The sequence below is a fragment of the Gobio gobio genome (assembly GCF_949357685.1).
Source record: "Gobio gobio genome assembly, chromosome: 24".
NCBI classification, from domain to species: Eukaryota; Metazoa; Chordata; class Actinopteri; order Cypriniformes; family Gobionidae; genus Gobio; species Gobio gobio.
This window is the reverse complement of record NC_137120.1, coordinates 11,842,076-11,862,174: the sequence shown is the minus strand read 5'-3', so window position 1 is coordinate 11,862,174 and position 20,099 is coordinate 11,842,076. Positions and strand designations below refer to the sequence as shown.

The 20,099-nt window shown below is 37.9% G+C and overlaps 1 protein-coding gene across 2 annotated transcripts; it reads left to right on the top strand.

The window, feature by feature from the left end:
- Positions 1-1,846: 1,846 nt before the first annotated feature.
- On the top strand, positions 1,847-9,111 carry ceacam3 (CEA cell adhesion molecule 3). Of its 2 annotated transcripts, none has more exons than XM_079807420.1 (5): positions 1,847-2,138; positions 5,509-5,835; positions 6,421-6,501; positions 6,663-6,799; positions 6,916-9,111. In XM_079807420.1, the coding sequence occupies exons 1-5, from the start codon at positions 2,093-2,095 to the stop codon at positions 6,934-6,936; spliced, it is 612 nt and encodes a 203-aa protein (XP_079663546.1). In that variant the 5' UTR covers positions 1,847-2,092; the 3' UTR covers positions 6,937-9,111. The 2 variants fall into 2 exon arrangements, with proteins under 2 accessions (XP_079663546.1, XP_079663547.1); XM_079807421.1 differs by having other exon boundaries at positions 1,868-2,138; positions 6,421-6,495; positions 6,916-9,110.
- Positions 9,112-20,099: the final 10,988 nt, after the last annotated feature.

The window sequence follows — 20,099 nt, the reverse complement described above, 5'->3', positions numbered from 1 at the left end:
CATGCAATCAGATAAACTGTTCATTCATTACATCACTTTACCTCTGTCTTTATATCCCTAATCTTCCCTGCATCAGAGGCTTCTGTCTTTTTTGACACTACAATTCGGCCATCCGTTACTTTATACATTGCATGCCACATACATAACCAAATTTTGCTAGCTGCTGAACAATATCCCAATTAGCATTAGTCTAAAAAACGAAATATAATACCGAAAACACTCAACGTGTCAACAAAACATAAACAGAACATCTTCCCAAACACATATCAAGCTTATTTAAAGCTACACTGTGTGATATTTTCCCCCATCTAGCGGTGAAAAGGTATATGACCATCCAGTAAATATTAGTTTCTGTTCCTCCCAATTCCGATTTCTGTTTTAACTCCTACGGTGGCCGATTTAGTCCAAGTTAAAGGGTAACTAAACCCCTGCTCAGAGCTTAACTCCACCCACTGGCAATTTTCAAAAAATGCTGGAAAAGTGGGCAGAGCCCGGCGGACACAGAGGGGACGAACCGAGGGCGGGGCTGAGCGGGGGGTGTGCACCTGAGACCCGCAGTGACGGATTGATTTACAGCTGTCTGACTCGCGAGTCGCAAAGATGGAGAATGACTGGAGTGACGCCAGCTTTGCAACAGAGCGGTCATTTCTCCTACCTTCACCTGAAGTGGAGGAGGGTGGATTGTCTGTAACAGACACAAACCCGGAGCCTTATCAATGCGAGCCGCTGCTCAAACTGCGTTAACTCCCGATGCCGACGATGCTAGTGAAGCAGCCGCGCAAGAGAACCGACCTAATCTATCTGCGTCCGTGGCAACCACTTGCGTGTCAGGGTTTGAAAGCGCGTCTCATGTATGAAAATTATCTGTACACATGACGGGCGGCAATAATATCGCAAGAAAAGCCTGACGTGTACTGACAACTGCATTATTTAACCGTATTTTCTTCAATACAATGTTAAAGCAAGTGTCAAGTCAGTTTAATTCATAATGTTTACTTCATGTAACATGACAGTTCATACTGGAGTGAAGCCGTTCTCCTCATGTGATTGGGGGAAACATTTCTGAGGGCGTGGTAAGCTCGTGCCAGGGGCGCGGATAGTGAGCCGTTGGAGGTACCATCCTACGTCACGATGTACCGCAACGTCCAATAGGAAAATTCAACTGCAGTAGCCACCGTTCAACCTTAAGAGGGCAGCACTTTGGCGGTTTTACACCATATTTTATAGAATTAAAACACTTTATACTCAAATGTCAAAACATTTACTCGAATCAATGAACAGCATTAATAAAGCTCCAGTATTACAGATCATTAACTAAAAAAAGTTGGTTTAGGGTTTAGTTACCCTTTAACATGGCTTCCAGTTCGACCTCGTCCATTAGTGTTCCTTCAAGTGATGAGGTTACTTTAGAAAACTATTATAATTTGCAGTTATTTAATTTGTCAGTTAACATGTAGGTTATGACATCTATGTAAAATGAATAATAGTTTTACGTTTTCATAATTTATTTACCATTTCATTGCTAACATCAGGTTCCCAGACGAATGCAAGCTAATCTTAGTAAAGTAACTTTTATCAGTGCTATCGTTATTCTGTATATTGTACGACATCACTAGCGTCGAGTGTTAAAACCTTGAAAGCATAAACACTCATTCAAAGTACATGGAAAAGGGAGATGAAAATAACCATAACCATAAGTTCCCGCCTCCTTAACACGAGCTGACGATAAATCTATTGGTGCATTGGTGCTTTCAGTAACACACCAAGAGAGGCGGGACTTAAGGCAGAACAGCCAATCATCAGCCGGTCACACTCAAAGCCGGTGTCATGTTTGAGAGGGAGGAGAGAGAGACGAGGCAGCCGCTGCAAGCGCAGAGTCGCAGACACAGAGCGGCCGGCCATAGAAACGGAGGAGCGACTGCTGTAAGGTGTTTGTGCATAACTGCAGAAAAAGTGTGGGTGCGACCCCCCATACAACCCCGAAACCAAAACGCAGCGTTCGCATGTGATCAGTTATATTTATTGGCGTTGAAACGAACTTCACCTGGACGTAACGTTAGCAACGACTTTATCTTCATTCATTTTCTTGAAAATGAAAGTCTTTATTTGGATCACACAGTGTGCGTTCTTCGTTCTCGGTAAGACATTTATTTCCATTTGCTCTCTTCCAAACGATGAAAAACAAATTCTGCTTTGACGCTGTATCATTTTTTAAAATCACTTTACAATCGAAAGAAATGTATTATTTCTAAAGCTATTGCGGTTTTAAGATGATATAGCCTACAGTCAGAGTCGGTTGGTTGCGTAGGCCTATTCACAGATACGAATTTATAAAGACCCGATAAGCGCCTACTACAACAACAGTCTATAACTTCACTGTAACATACGGTAATGTCACCAGGGTCGTAGCTAGGGAATTAGGGCCCCATGGAAAAATATCGGGGGCCCCCAACGCCCTCCACTCATATCATATGAAGGCCCACATCTGGCACCATGCACCTAATGCACAGACAAATAAATGAATGTAAATAAAGGTTATTGGCATTACGTGATTAATAACTTATGTTTAAAGTCATCAAGCAATTATGCAAGACAATATATAATATAATAACAAAAGACAAGAAATTAATAAAATTAAAAAAAGTAATATAGGCCTATAAAATGTCTTTCCAGTCAGTTCGATGTCTAACAGCTGCGATAAATATTCAGAAATTAAAAAGAATGCATTCAAATGTAAAATAAAACCACTTAAGTGTCTCACTTTATTCATTTTTGATTAAGATAATGTGTTATTTTATTAAATAAAGCTAATATTAAACCTTTTTTAGGAAGGGAGAGAGGAAATTTGGAAAACTTCTTTAATTGCATGTTTTTGTGTTTCTCGGCTCTCTGAGTGTCACCAAATTCAGTTCACACATCACTATTTTCCTGATAGTTATACTGCAACACTTATTTTGGAAAAATAAAATGTCTGGAAAAAAATGTATTCTGAAAAATATTCAGAATAGTGAAGTTATTGAATATTTTTCATAATACAAATTGTGCAAAAGCACAACTATAAGGACAGCAGTGATGTGTGAACTGAGTTTGGTGACAGTACAGTGTGTTACAGTGAATTGATTGAAAATATTTTGTTTAATAAGAGTAAAGTTATTGAATATTTTTCATAATAGAAAAATAAAAAATTATGCAAAAGCAAATTCTTTTCAAAATACGTGTTGTAGTATAACCAGCAGGACAGCAGTGATGTGTGACCTGCATTTGGTGACAGTACAGTGTGTTACAGTGAATTCATTGAATATATATTTCATAATAGTCAAGTTATTAAATATTGTTCATAATAAAAATTGTGCAAAAGCACATTTTTCCCAAATACGTGTTGTAGTATAACCAGCAGGACAGCAGTGATATGTGAACTGAATTTGGTTACTGTACAGTAGGGCTGCACAATATATCGAAATTATCGAACTATCGCAAATGTACATATCGCAATATGCATATTGCAAGGGCACGCAATATCTGAATGATTTTAATAGGCTACTTCAACATTGTGAAAAGTGTACATTTTAGGTTGATGCATATAGCAGAGAATAGACTGAGCACATGACTGTTACTTATGTGACTTGCTTGATGTTAAAAAGAGTTAATAAATGCAATAACTTGCGAAAAACAACTCCTTGCAGTCTCGTGCTGTCAAGCCGTTCTTTTTTTCATGTCTTGTTACACACTCGAACTGTCAAATACACACACAGTTATGTCTTGACGAGTATTCATGTAAACACAGTCGGTTATGCTTTAAGTGAAAGATATCAGTTGGGGAAAGAAATAGATTTTACACACTTAAAGCAATATCGTATCGCATATCGAATATCACATTATTTAACAAGGATATCGCATATCACATTTTTCTTGAATATCGCACAGCCCTACTGTACAGTGTGTTACAGTAAAGTTATTGAATATATAGTCAAGTTATTGAATATTTTTCATAACAAAAATTGTGCTAAAGCAAAATTTTCCTAAATACGTGTTGTAGTATAACCAGCAGGACCGCAGTGATGTGTGAACTGAATTTGGTGACAGTACAGTGTGTTACAGTGAATTTATTGAATATATTTTTTTAATAAGAGTGAAGTTATTGAATATTTTTCATTATAGAAAAATAAAAAATTATGCAAAAGCACATTTTTCCAAAATATGTGTTGTAGTATAACCAGCAGGACAGCAGTGATGTGTGAACTGAATTTGGTGACAGTACAGTGTGTTACAGTGAAGTTATTGAATATATTTTTCATAATAGTCAAGTTATTAAATATTGTTCATAATAAAAATTGTGCAAAAGCAAATTTTTCCCAAATACGTGTTGTAGTATAACCAGCAGGACAGCAGTGATGTGTGAACTGATTTTGGTGACAGTACAGTGTGTTACAGTGAATTTATTGAAAATACTTTCTTTTAATAAGAGTGAAGTTATTGAATATTTTTCATAATAGAAAAATCAAAAATTATGCAAAAGCACATTTTTCCAAAATATGTGTTGTAGTATAACCAGCAGGACAGCAGTAAAGTGTGAACTGAATTTGGTGACAGTACAGTGTGTTACAGTGAAGTTATTAAAGGGTTAGTTCACCCAAAAATGAAAATTCTGTCATTAATTACTCACCCTCATGTCCTTCGACACCCGTAAGACCTCCGTTCATCTTCGGAACACAAATGAAGATATTTGTGTTGAAAGCTGATGGCTGAGAAAGGCTTCAGATAGGCCTCCATTGGCATTCAGTACATTTAAATTCCAAGACGCATAAAAGGCACTTAAAACGTCATAAAGTCCATCTCACCACAGTGACTCTACAATAATTTTACGATGCGACGACAATAGTTTTTGTGCGCAAAAAAAAATCTAAATAACACCTTTATCCAACTTGTTATTGTCTTCCGTGTGTGCCTCCACGATGCATGCGCGAGAATATGACGCAGATCCGGCGTTCGGACACATGACCCAGAAGTGATTTGTTTACAAGCAGAGGAAGACGTGCGTATCTAAGCTGTTGAATTCTACATTGATCGTGCTTTAGGTCTCGGCGTAGTTCTCAAAAGCATTTCATGGATTCCCGAACGCTGGCGCTACGTCATATTCTCGCGCATGCGTCGTGGAGGCACACACGGAAGACAAGAAGGAACTGATCTTAGATCTGAAAAATGGGGGCAAAAACAAAAGTGTTGCATTTATAATTTTGTGTGTTTTAGGGTGTTCTGTATAAGATGTTCAATATCATCCACAAGAGAGGATGTAGCCTATGTTTGATGAATGTGTGAATCAGTGATGTTCTTCTGTTCTCTGTTTGCATGCTTTACATTATGAATCCAGACATAGCCTATTTCTCTAACCGCAATCTAGATATTCTGTATAAAGGAAAAAATCACAGCACTTTCCTGTTTTCCTGTCCTATTTTTTGTGCCACTCATCCAGATGTGATTTATAATAACTCTTCTTTTCTTTTTATCCAGGTGTGTTTGGTGTTGATACAGACAAAGAGTCAGTGTCAGTGATGGAGGGAGATTCAGTCACTCTAAACACTGGTGATAAAGTAACCCAGAAAGCCAGAATTAAATGGTATTTTAATGGCATTCGCATAGCTCAAATCACTGGAGATCAGAGTAAGATCTGTACAGATGATCAGTGTAAAGTGAGATTCAGAGACAGACTGAAGCTGGATCATCAGACTGGATCTCTGACCATCACAAACATCGACACCACAGACTCAGGAGAATATCAACTACAGGTCATCATCAGCAGCAGCAGCAGTGAAAAGATCTTCAGTGTTAATGTCACTGGTGAGTATGAATGGTAGTTTATTTGAAAAAGTGAGATTTGACTATTTTAAAATATACAGTGCATCCGGAAAGTATTCGCAGCACTTGACTTTTTCCACATTGTTATGTTACAAAATTCTTTTTTTTCCCCTCGATTCTACAAACAATACCCCATTATGACAACGCGAGAGAAGTTTGTTTTAAATATTTGCAAATGTATTAAAAATAAACAACATGTACATAAGTATTCACAGCCTTGTTTAGGGAAACTACTTGTTCTTTCTTCTGTTTCTGATGGTGCATAATGCTGCTCTATGCATCAGTAAATCAAGACAGTGACACGGCTATGGTTATCACTGTCAATCATAGCAATTTCAGGAGTTGCACATGGAGCAATAATTTATCTGATTGACTCCTGAAACTTTCGATGTCTACATGGCCATTAGCATTAAAAAAACTATTATTCAAATTGTGAATGGGTCTATTTATAGAAATTAAGTGGCATTATAATCAATGAATCTGACGGTACAGCATAATGAATCTCTTATTTACTTTGTGTCCCCACATTGTTGGATATATCAAGAAGCTATAATTATCATGTTTCAGGTGTTCCTGCTTCTGAACGAGGGAAACTGAAGACCATGTCAGTGATGGAGGGAGAATCTGTCTCTTTAGATCCAGGTGCAGGTGAAAAACCTAAATTATTTGATGAAGTGGTATTTAAATGAGATTCTCATCGCTGAAATCACTGGAGATCATAGTCAGATCTGTACAGATGATTTCCTTGGGGATTGTTTAAATGCAGTTCATTATTTTGAAATCCAGTAATAATGTCTGTCTGTCTTCAGCTGTTCCAGGTTCAGGTCTGTCTTCAGCTGCTGTAGCAGGAATAGTTGCTGTTGTTCTTCTGCTGGTGGCTGCTGCTGCTGTAACTGCTGCTGTGATTTACTATCGCCACAGGAGCCATACACCAGTACCACCGAATGTAAGTATTACACACTGATTTAACAAAAAATTTGATTTATGTGCAAAGTGAACATCTAAAAGAACTACACTACACTGTATAAAATATGTTATTACTTTTTCCACCTCTGCTTGCAGCCTGCGAATAGCCAAGTGTAAAAAGTCTCACACGATCGGGGAGGAATTAATACTTCCAGCAGCAGTGGATATGTGCCGAGTGATTGTTGGGGATAGCCTGACGTCGTCATACTCAATTCTAGTCAGAGTATGAGTCTGATACTGCTCCGTTGGGCTGTGATTATGGGGCGTGTTTCAACCGAACCAGGAAAGACCTCAATTGGATAGACCTACAACCAATCAGAGCAACGGAGCGACGCATAACGTTAGTTGTCAAATGTCAACAGAACTCAACTGCACTGTGTTGCCAAGTCCGCGGGTTGAAGCGACCCCAATTATGTGCATACACCAATACAGACCCAGGAATGCGAATTTTAGCAGGTAGCCCTGCCAAAATAACACATATTTTACCCCCCAAATGCCTTTTCTTCCCGGAGAACCCCCCCGGAAAGCTATTGGGCTTGTTTTTGGCTAGTTTTGAGTAGCAATTGGGCGGGTTTTGTAAAAATTTGGCAACCCTGTCTGCCCGCACGCTGTAACGTTAGAAGAAAAAGATGAGTGTAAATGATCTTTGCAAGGGTGAACTATCCCTTTAATGTGGAAGGTGACTTGAGAGTTTGCCTGTTCCCAATAACACCCAGAATTGATAAGCTCTGCAAAGAAAAACAATCTCATCCTTCCCACTAAGGCAGGGTGAATGTATTTGTACAGTGGTGGTTGTTACATTTCTGCATTGCATGATTTCTTTTAAAGGGGCTATATGCGTTTTTCTGAAATGTAAACTCGCGACTGACACCTGTGGCCAAAAAACTGAACTGCTCTTATTTTCTGCTCGCTCTCGCAGCGGTGGTGACGTCACATCCGCAGACAACGCGGGAAAAATCAGACCCGACAGAAAATAGGAAAAATAGACAGGCTTATAGGTGCACCCACTGTGAGCGGACAAGGTGTCAGTATGCTCATCAGGAGATGTTTGAGTCATAAATGGTAAAATAAAAAGGCTATTGTTATGTTTATTTTGGGGGAAAAGTTACATATAACCCCTTTAAGTTATATTTTTTAACATTTTTTTTTAGTACAGTAGACATTTCTTTCAAGCAGAAAAAATTCAGATTGCTGTTCAAATTGCAAACCAAACTGCCGAGCCACTGTTTAATGCACTTTTTGACAAATATATGTAAATTCACGTTTCAGTTTTCATCTACTGTGGGGGGTGGGGGGATTTATAATTTTTTATAAGATTTATAATACACAATTTCTGTCTTTAATCATTAGCAGCAGCATTTACACAGCAATAACTAATAACATCTGCTTTGACATATCCAATGTTTTTGTTCACATTTATTTGCTTAACTGGAATATTATGTCAAGAATTGCCGTTGCTGCTCTTCATACGCTTGTCATTAGCGTTAATGTACTTGTCACTTAGTATTCATTCAACATTTTCTCTGAAGATAGTATCTCATCACCACAATTTCCTTTCATTTCTCCCGTCTCTGTGTATGTTATTTGCTGCTGCATAAAGTATTATGAATCTGAATGCTTTAAATAAATTTCACAATTGTGTGTTTACAGCTAAAATGTTTATATTTTTATTTTTTTTGTTGCTATTTATCCTACAATTCTGAATTGTTGAAATGTGCAAAATGTCATTGTTTTTCTTTTGTGTTTATATGAATCACAATGATTCTGTAATATTCTGCCTTTGGTGAAACATGTTATCACTGTGTGATGGAAATTATCACTTTCACTTGAAGACTCGTGGGGTTTACTGGAACAGTAAAAGTATGTTTTATCATAGTTTTTAATTGGCATCTGTTCCCAAAGTCACCGGTTTAAACAAAGCTCATCCCCTGCCTATAGAATACATCAGCTCTAGTTAGAATAATTAATTCAATTGGTCCATTCCAGAAGCTGAAATACTAGTAGCATAAAATTTGTGGTTAAAAACCATTCTTTTTAAATGAATATGTAATGTTACAAATTCCACCCGAAAGCCTATCACAAGCCTGCTTTTACGAGAATATTTTTAGAATTGTTTTTTTCTTTTATCATGCTTAATTTGCTTTTAACTTGACTTAATGTTGAGCCAAGATCTTTGTATGTTCATGTGACAAGTGCCATTAAAGACATCACATGATTTACTCATAAAGGCTGGAATCTGCGTTTGTCACAATTTTTGAGTTTATCAGAAATAAATGAACTAAGCTAACATTGAACTGTTTGTAGAGTGATCATTGTGTGTGTCCGATTTCATATTTTTATTGAAAGTAAATGCCTTTCCGATGTGATATGTGATAGGAAAAGGGAGAAGATGGAGCTCTGGAAAAGGTGGATTCGAACCCTGGTCGATCGCGTCACTACGCCAATGAAAAGTTGAAATATGCCTGTTAATTTTTTTTATCTTGTTTTTCCCAAACAGGCATTGTTAGGCAGAACAATACACGCTATTTGCACTTGGTGTAAATAGACACGCCGTATTTGTGTGCTATTTAAAGGGCGCATTAGTAACATGCTCCTATGCGGTGCACAATGCACGTACACTCTGCTTATTACACACACAGTGATGTGCAGCAGCACACAAACATGCCAAATATTAAAAATAAATGTAAAAGATTATTATTGTGTGCATAAAGATAAAAATGCCTACATGTCATAATGGATAGTCATTGCATGTATCAGAATGACCTATTTGCAGTAATGACGAATGAAATTGCCTACTTATTTGATCAATCGTGGCAATACACACATGTATTTAAACTGATTCGTCAGGTTGAGGGTGTCTATATTCTGGCATGTAAATAGCAAATCCGACGTGTAAGCGCAACTGGCTTTTAAAGGGAATGGGAGATGAGACTCTGATTGTTTTATTGCACATTATGTCCAAAGCACACCCATGGCTCATTAAGAGACTAGGTAGGTACCCTTTTAGACAATGCGCCTGGCGTGCCGACCATTTTTCCCATCGGTAAACTAACAAAAGTGGATTCGGACACACCCGGAGTTGACCTGTGCCGTGTGCCTCAGACCATGCACTTAGATCGTTAAAATAGGACCCCGTGTCTTAAAAAAATACTATGGTAGTCAATGGTTGCTCTATCCAAATATCTTCTTTTGTGTTCAGCAGAACAAAGAAACTCATACAGGGTTGGAACAACTTGAGGGTGAGTAAATGATGACAGAAGTTAAAATTTTGGGTGAACTATCCCTTTATCCCTTTAACAAGCAAACTTCTGCCTTTCAAAGAGAGGTCTCTCTTTTAAAACTAGAGGGGACCGTTCATTTCAAGCTGTGGCACCTAGGCTGTGGAATGCATTGCCTCCTTCCCTATGCTGCCTCGACTCAGTGGAAAATTTGAAAACTCTTTAAAGAGGCTTTTACCTAGACTGTAGGGTTAGGCCGGTCATTTGTGCATTTCTGTTTATTTCCTTTTCTATTTATTGGTTTTGATTACGTACTGTAATATTTTTTTATAATGTTGTGTATTCCCCCCTTTTGTTGTGAAGCACTTTGTGATTTTTATCTGTGAAATGTGCTATACAAATACATTTTACTTACTTACTTACTGTAGCCAGCATTTAAACCTTTATTTTTTTATATATTTTTTTTTACAATTGGGTTGAAATGTATAGAGCAACTAAGATTTTCTTTAGTTATCTGTATACCCAAATATGAAACACAATTTCTAACCTCAATACCTAGTTTTAAAAAAAAAGCTTATGCTCTACTGACGTCACGCCACGTCATCTCGTAGCGCGGTAATTGCCTGAATATCCCTAATCAAACACACCTGAACAGCTCATCAGGGTCTTCAAGATTAAGCTGCTAGAAAGCTTTAGTCAAATGAGTTTAATCAGGGTTTAATTTGCGCCAGACCTCCGTGGATGTTTAAAACGCGGTTTCGCTTTGACCCTCTAATTCAGCGCATTTTCCCGCTGAGTTCATTGTGAGGTCGCTGGTAGAGAAGATGGCAGCTCGACTGTTCTGCTCGTTGATTGTTGTATTATTGTGTTCCTCTGTATGCTGGAGCGCAAGAGTCGCTGAAGAACGACCCAGATGTAAGGTCTTTTATCTTCATTACACAGCGCGAAGAAAATATAAATGACTTTACAAACTCTCAGGACATACGTTTGTAAATATACAGTACAAACGTCCAGTTAATGTTAAAGTTATGTTGGTAGTTCTAAGTAGTCAAGTTATTGGTTTTATTTCTTCTGTTGTACAAGGATAAACACAATGATGAAGATGGGCGTATATCTCACACAGTGCATCTGGAAAGTATTCACAACGCTTGTTTTTTCCACATTTTATGTTACAGCCTTATTCCAAAATGTATTAATTTCATTTTCCTCAATTCTAAAAAGTGAAGTGCTGTGTATACTTTCCGGATGCACTTTATACACACAGCATTTATTTTAATCAAGAGGTGCATCAATGTTTGGTCAAGATCATGTATTGACAATGCAAGAGTCCAGCACTCTGTCTAGTCTCGTCAGCACATCCCAAATTTAAGGTCTGGACTCAGAGGGGCCGATTCATGTGTGAAAAGGATCTTTCATGCTCCCCAACGTGTGTGTGTAACAGTTGCCAAACTTATAACATGATAGAAACATAACCACTGCAATAATCCAATCATTCACTCAGCATTTGCCAATTTAAATCCAAAGGCAGCTTTTGTGTGACCTGTATGTGCAATGTTCAGTGTGTTAAAGGGACCATCAAAATGAGTGAACATGTTTGTGTTTTTTGTTTATGGTTAATGAGGCATTCAGTGACTTATGGTTTTTCTCTTGTGTTTATGTATATCAGCAAAGCCAGGAGTGTGTCCAAAAAACAAACCTGGAGTAGTAGGAGTGTGTGTAGAGATGTGTTCCTATGACCGCGACTGTCCGAAAGCTGAGAAATGCTGCAGCAATGGATGTGGACATACATGTACAGCTCCATATAAAGGTATGTTATACTGATGCATGGGTCAGGTTTTTTTCTTTTCTCTTGTTCCCTATTACAGAGAACGAGGCATTCAGTGATGTGGTTTCTGTGGTTGTATAACAGCAAAGCCAGGAGTGTGTCCAAACAAATTCCCTGTGCTTGGATTGTGTGCCGAGTTGTGTGTCGACGACAGAGACTGTCCGAAAGCTGAGAAATGCTGCAGCAATGGATGTGTACGTAAATGTACAGCTCCATATAAAGGTATGTTATACTGATGCATGGGTGAGGGTATTTTTTTTTTCCCTCTTTTTCTTCCCTATTACAGAGAACGAGGCATTCAGTGATCTGGTTTCTTGGTGTTTGTATAACAGCAAAGCCAGGAGTGTGTCCAAAAAAATTCCCTGTACCTGGATCGTGTGTTAAGTTGTGTGTCGATGACAGCGACTGCCTGAAAGCTGAGAAATGCTGCAGCAATGGATGTGTACGTAAATGTATAGGTCCAAAATAAAGGTATTTGTTATATTCTCACACATGCACTTTGTCTTCAGTATTTTATCTTTCTCAAAGTACCTACATTTTGGCCCATGGCACCATTTCAAGCACGTGGCTTTACAAAATAAAGATTAATAGAGGGTATGCACATGGCGTCACCATCAGCCGGAGTGACTGCCGTGCCTTTTTATAATTTTAATTTTTATAGTGTAGTAAATACACTAAGTTTCGTCATCCTGGCATGTTACAACAAACCCCGCGTTAGGTTGTGCCCTGCTCTCCCCTATATACCTTTTCCAGTGTTTTAACATTTAGCAGCTATTTACATTTTATAGGACAGCTTTTAGGCTTTTCCGTATACCATAACTTGGTCTGTGGTCTGTGGATTTTCCTGGTCAGATAATATTCAGGCTATCTGTGCTAGTCTCTTATCCCGAGGTTTACAGTAGTCTGTTGGATCCAGATCAGATGACTTACCCGAGATGGGGAAACTCTGAGCTTTGGGTTTCAGAACAGCTGAATTGAGGTAGTTCAATCAAGTCTGAGTAGACTGACTCAATGGAGCTCTGAAATTATGATTCACCATGGCAACAGCACCCAACAAAAAGATGTCTGCATACTTCTGGGTCAAACGTAAGTTTAATTCTTAATCATTGTTATAATATCAGACGTTAAAACTGGCAAAACGGCAAGTTATTGTACACAATTCATTTTCACGTAAGAAGAAAAAAGAATGTGGCAGCAGCTAAAAATGAAGTATAAAAACATAATTCAATCAGGTAAAGCTTTAAGCATAAAAGCTTCATGACTTTACAGACATTTGATATATCTTTTTCAATGTGCAGCAGCTTTTTCCACATAATCCAACCGGTTACATTTCTGAATTAGGATAATAAAATTAACATTCGACCTTCTCACCCAACAGCAAGAATGCAGAGGCTGAAAAAATAATGGGAGGACATGCACCACCACCACTGACAGAAGGAGATGGAGGAAGAATATTTAAATCCAACAGGGAAAAAAGAACTGTTGCTTTTGTTTTTAGCAAATAAAGATGACCAAATAAATGTGTTTATTTAACACCTGTGGTATATGGCATGTATTTCAGACTACCCCTCCATCTGGTATTCTTCCATTCAGTAATCCGTTTCATTTTTGGAAGGTGCGATTATGGAAAATATGCATCCAACCACATTGGAAATCCTGAAGGAAATTCGAATTATTAGGTTACTTCCAGAAGTTGCAACAAGATATCACCCCTGACCTGCAATCCTGTGAAACTCCTCTTTGATGCTCTCATGGGTTTGTGTCCAGGAAACAACACAAACATGTTCAGAGTGTCTTTTCCTCTCTGCATACAGCGGTCTTACTAATATGCTCTGCATCCCTATAGTGATATTATATTAAAAAAAACTATCATTAAAACATGGTACTACTCAAATATACATGTGGATATAGCAAGGGGGGAAAAAATCCTCTCCTGACATGATTGGAACTCCCTACAAATGATTGCAGCCTCATCTACAGGATGCTATTTTTGTCATTTTGACAGTGTCCTCTTGATGACAATATCTGCACTGAATTTTTTTTGTTTTAAATTTGACTTGCAATTTCTAGTCAAAAGATTCTTAAATCAATGTGCATTTGCTACATAAGAATTTAGTCCTAAAGTAAAAGCTAATTTAAGTGTATTCTATTTTGCAAACTATCTGCCAATTGTGTAAGAAAAAATACTCAGTATGAAAAGCATTTGTGCAGCATGAATGAAGTATTTAAACACCGCTGGTGCTTTAAAAAGGGGGAGGACACAGAAAGAAACTCTGGGTTTACTGAAGAAAACCTGATCCAGGTTAGGTAGAAATTACCTCTCTTTCAGAAACGGGCTTGACTTACCCTGCTTTCTCGGGTTTGACATACCTCCCATTCTGAAACTGAAAACCCAGAGTGTCCAACATTTCACTTAACCTCCTTTCTGAAACGGGCCCCTGCACCTAACCACACTAACCCTAACAGAAACACGACCACAACACAGCCCTGAAGTGCCAACTAGACTCTCCCATGTGAAGGCCTCCTTCCCTTCCCCTCTGCACAGATGAAAATGTTGTCAAAATGATTCCCATGGATCAGCTGCAATAGCATTATTATTGCTTGCAGTAATTTGGCAGCCATTTTGTAAAGAAAAATTACGCGTCTGCACACATATGTATTCAAACGCGCTTGCTAAACACGTAATGCTTACGTGCATGCCATCACCGTTCTCACAGACTTACTTTTTTAGTTTACATGAAGATGATAACGGTGTCGTTTCAAAACTATTTCAAAGTTTGCGTTCTCTAGCCACCAAACACTGTTGCCATGCAAATAATCGTCCAGGACGCATTAAAAGTTTTCTTGTAATATTATACCCTTAATCAATTACACCATATCAGTTTAGTTAATCAAGGCACTTGATAAATAGCCTAAAGGTCATACAAATAAGCTTTAAAATCAATAAATAAAGCTATAAAAATTACTATACATGCGAGCTTCAATGTTCAATTCTATATCGACTAAACTAACTTCATAACTTTTACTTGCACTGACGTAGTAAGATTTGTCTTTAACTTGTAGCTACTCTTTTGTAGACAGCTCTTTTCCTCTTGCTGTGTACATTTGTTTAAATTCTTAATATTTTTCAATCATGTAATATTCTGCAGAAGAGGGCAGTGAATCTCAGTTTCACTGATTCACAGCATGTGATTGGCTGTTCACTACTGATGTCAGTCACAGCTAAACTTTTTCCTAAACTGGAAAAAATCCATTTGTTTCTTACGCTTTAATGACGTCAAGTCAGGTGTTGTCTAGTAGCTACGGCCTGAACGTCCCTAATCAAACACACCTGAACAGCTCATCAGGGTCTTCAAGATTAAGCTGCTAGAAAGCTTCAGGCAAGTGAGTTTAATCAGGGTTTAATTTGCGCCAGACCTCCTTGGATGTTTAAAACGCAGTTTCGCTTTGACCCTCTAATTCAGCGCATTTTCCCGCAGAGTTCATTGTGAGGTCGCTGGTAGAGAAGATGGCAGCTCGACTGTTCTGCTCGTTGATTGTTGTTTTATTGTGTTCCTCTGTATGCTGGAGCGTAAGAGTCGCTGAAGAACGACCCACAGGTAAGGTCTTTTATCTTCATTACACAGCGCGAATAAAATGTATTTTTTAGGCACTCAGGATTTTAGTTTGTAAATGTACAGTAGGCTACAGACGTCCAGTGAAAGTTGAACAACTTTGTATTTCTGTTTTGTGTCCCTCTGTATGTTTGTGCACAACAGATGGAGTAGAAACAGGTGAGGTCTTTTTTTTTAAAGCAGTTCAAGCTGCACAATAAATCACAGCCTTTGCCAAATCGCGTACAGTTAAAGTATGGTGCGGCCCTAGAGTTATTCAGCATTCAGTGATCTGCTATTATACAAACACATGACAGGGGAACCAAAGCCAGGAGTGTGTCCAAAAATCAAACCTGGAGTAGTAGGACTGTGTGTAGAGAGGTGTTCATATGACAGCGACTGTCCGAAAGATAAGAAGTGCTGCAGCAATGGATGTGGACATACATGTACAGCTCCATATGAAGGTATGTTAGTTATACTGATGCATGGGTCAGTAACCCCTCAATATATAATATAATGTAAATCCCATGCTGGCAAAAAGTTGGAATATGCATGGGATAATTCTCACTGACTGACAGATCCGACACGGGCAAACAAAGGCGCTTCGGACAGCGTGTAATCTCGACATAGCCTACACATGCACCGAATTACAGTACTTCAGATAATGTTTGCGAGTTCACGCAAACCTTATCTGTTGTCTTAAATGAACATTTTAGTATCTTGTGGAATACCATCTGATGTGTAACATTTATTTTAGTACAATAGGTCTTAATATAGGCTGCCTGTTTCATTAATGTCAATCAAACAATTTTGTATCTGGAAAAGTTTATTTCCTATAGATATTTGGTTTTGACTTGATGTGCTAAATTTGGTGTTATTACCAGGGATTTTAAGGTGTGGTTGCTAAATTTTTGAAGGGTTTTTAAGAGACTGAAAATAACACCATTATGAAAATTTGCTCATGACTCATTTTGCCAGCTCGGGTCACATGTATGTTTTAAATGCCGAGGCATTCAGTGATATGCTGTTCTACAAACACATGACAGAGAAACCAAAGCCAGGAGTGTGTCCAAAAATCAAACCTGGAGTAGTAGGAGTGTGTGTAGAGATGTGTTCCTATGACAGCGACTGTCCGAAAGCTGAGAAATGCTGCAGCAATGGATGTGGACATGCATGTACAGCTCCGTATGAAGGTATGTTATACTGATGCATGGGTCAGTAACCCTTCAATATATAATATAATATGCACAGGATAATTCTCACTGACTGACAGATCCGACACACACAAACAAAGGCTCTTCGGATGCACCGAGACATTACAGTAGCTACTTCAAAATATCTGTCTTGGCGAGTTTTAACGCAAACATTATCTGTTATGTCTTAATTGAACGTTTGGTTAATTGTTGTGGAAAACCATCTGTGCAACATTTATTTTAGATCTGTGCAGTACACTAGGTCTTAGTATAGGCTATAGTCTGTTAATCAAACAATTGTGTATGAGGAAAAAATTTGAATATTTTTGCTATAGATATTTGGTTTTGACTTGATGTGCTAAATTTGGTGTTATTACCAGGGATTTTAAGGTGTGGTTGCTACAGTTTTTATAGAGACTGAAAATGACACTATGAAAATTGGCTCGTGACTCATTTTGCCAGCACGGGTCACGTGTGTGTGTGTTTTAAATGCTGAGAGTCAATCAGCATTCAGTACTGTTCTACAAACACATGACAGAGACCCCAAAGCCAGGAGTGTGTCCAAAAATCAAACCTGGAGAAGTAGGACTGTGTGCAGAGATGTGTTCCCATGACAGTGACTGTCCGAAAGATGAGAAATGCTGCAGCAATGGATGTGGACATACATGTACAGCTCCATATAAAGGTTTGTTATACTGATGCATGGGTCAGGTGTTTGTTTTTCCCCCATTACAGAGAACGAGGCATTACGCATTCAGTGATGTGGTTTCTGTGTTTGTATATCAGCAAAGCCAGGAGTGTGTCCAAACAAATTCCCTGTACCTAGAATGTGTGCTGAGTTGTGTGTCGATGACAGCGACTGTCCGAAAGCTGAGAAATGCTGCAGCACTGGATGTGTACGTAAATGTACAGCTCCATATAAAGGTATGTTATACTGATGCATGGATCAGGTGTCCCCCCCCCCCCATTACAGAGAACGATACATTCAGTGATCTGGTTTCTGTGTTTGTATAACAGCAAAGCCAGGAGTGTGTCCCAAATTCCCTGTACCTGGATTGTGTGTTAAGTTGTGTGTCGATGACAGTGACTGTCTGAAAGCTGAGAAATGCTGCAGGAATGGATGTGTACGTAAATGTACAGCTCCAAAATAAAGGTATTTGTTATATTCTCACACATTGTCTTCTGCATTTTATCTTTCTCAAAGTACCTGAATTTGGCCCATGGCACCATTTCAAGCACGTGGCTTTACAAAATAAAGATGAATAGAGGGTATGCACGTGACGTCACTAGCCGCGGTTCCATTACAGATTTTCGCAAAACTTTTGCGATATTTTCTAAAAGTCGATAAATTTTGCGAAATGACAGCGTTTCCATTAACTGATGTTGTGCGACTAAAACATTTTTATTTTTTTCCTCGTGTTAAATCATTCCAAAAATTATGCTACGCATGTTAGGTTTATGTAGCTATATCCCAGCCACCTCATGGCATTATTTTTAATGGAAAGAGATTTGCGTGTTATCCAAGCACCTTATACTTGAGCGCCACATATGAGGTGTTATGATAAATTGTGGCATTTTTATATTCTATAGTTTTTTTTTTTGTGTTTTTTTTTTTAATGAGTTTAATAAATAACTTGCCTTCTGTCCAAACATACCATCATTTGTAATGAATGATCGACTTTAACATGCGCCAGGTTATTGTGACTCATTGCTGCCAGCCTGCCACATACAGAGAAGAGCGAAAAGTTTGAATTTACATGGTGTTAACTCAAAGGTGTTTTTTTTTTTTTTTTTTTTTACCACTTTATTTTGGCTGGGAATTTCGTTTGTTGGAAATATAAACTGAATTTAGAAATGCTTTTGAAATAAAACTTTGCGTTTAATAAAGTATATTTTTGAAATGAAGACAGCGTTTGGAGTGGAGTGCAAAATAATCCGTTCCCTGAGTCCACGGCCTTTGCTGTTATTGAGTGTACACAAATAAAAGATGGATAGTTTACTGTTTATAAATTATGTCTTGCACGTATCTGTAGTATGGCTAAAAATGACGGAGTATTGAGTTTCCACTGGAATAAGGAGGAAATCTATCAAAAGGCGCCGACAACTTCGTTGGACAGAGGGTTAAAGAAAACGTAGCCTATGTCTAAACATTATAATCTTTTAATTTCATATGTTGATTATGAAAAGTGAGCAGCATGAGTAAGGCACATAATCAGATGCGCATATGTCTGGGGACATGGATTGAGCACTTCATTGAATTGTATTTTCCAAAAAGTCTTTCTTTAAAATAAATTGTTTTGTATAAGTTGTATTTTAATTTTGATCAATGTTTAATCAACTATTTGGCTGTATATTTAATAAATAAGAAACAAACCAAGATCATTGGGAATGGATTGACGTGCGTAACAGGCCTGTTTCCTCAGTCTTTGAGCAAGGCTGAAACTATGGCGTCTTTCTGTTTTAATACATTGCTTTAATATAGGTCTTAATTACAGTAGTCCTATAGATAGGTTGTGCCCCGCTCTCCCCTAATGATTTTTGACTTTCTCAGTTTGTGTAAATCCACTTGGGGTTCAGAGTATTTATTGTTTCCCACATTAATGGCACACATGTCTAGTACTATTATGTGGTTTTGTTTCATTAATACATTGTATAATACAATTTTATTTTCTTGATTTACCCTGAAAAAATGGAAGTGAAATGTGACAACATGCCCCATAGGTGGGGTACATTGTAACATGTGGTGGGGCACAATGTAACATGACCAAATAACAGCTTAAAATGTTACCTGATATAGGCCCGGTTTCACAGACAGGGGTTATCTAAAACCAGGATTAGGCCTTAGATCAATTAGGATATTTAAGTAACATTTATAAACATGCTTTAGAAAAAAAGCATTACTGGTGTGCATCTTGAGACAAAACAATGGCATTGTCATATTTTAAGATATATCAGTGCAAGTTGCTTTCTGTTAAAACAGCTCAAAAGCATTTTAGTCTGGGACTAGCTTAATCCTTGTCTGTGAAACCGGGGGATAATGATGATTAAAAAAAAAAGACAAACTAAAGTATTTTGTCAACAAAATACAAATAACTTTTTAAAATAAAATGATGGCATTTTTAAATCATTAAAAATATAAGCATTTGAGTTTGTTTAGCTTTGTTTGTAGTCACAGCTATACAGCATAGTTCAAAACTTAATAACTTCTGAACATTAACTGTCATTATTCACCCTTTTCTCATGGTTTCTCAAAAGAATTCATAAAAGTATAGAATATAATGGCACATTTCTAATAGGGGCTCATTGTAACGCAGTGTTACAACACACCCCACCTGCTCAACTGGGATTTAAACCGCGGCTCGTGTCTTCTGCTGATAGATCCGCATTAAAGAACGATCTCAACTGTTAAATAACAGATAAGATTAAAATATCAGATTTGTCTTCTAAATAA

Coding starts and splice junctions, on each gene's coding strand:
- ceacam3 (XM_079807420.1), top strand. CDS start 2,093: ATGAAAGTCTTTATTTGGATCACACAGTGTGCGTTCTTCGTTCTCG. Junction 2,139..5,508: donor GTGTGCGTTCTTCGTTCTCG/GTAAGACATTTA, acceptor CTTTTTATCCAG/GTGTGTTTGGTGTTGATACA. Junction 6,502..6,662: donor CTCTTTAGATCCAGGTGCAG/GTGAAAAACCTA, acceptor GTCTGTCTTCAG/CTGTTCCAGGTTCAGGTCTG.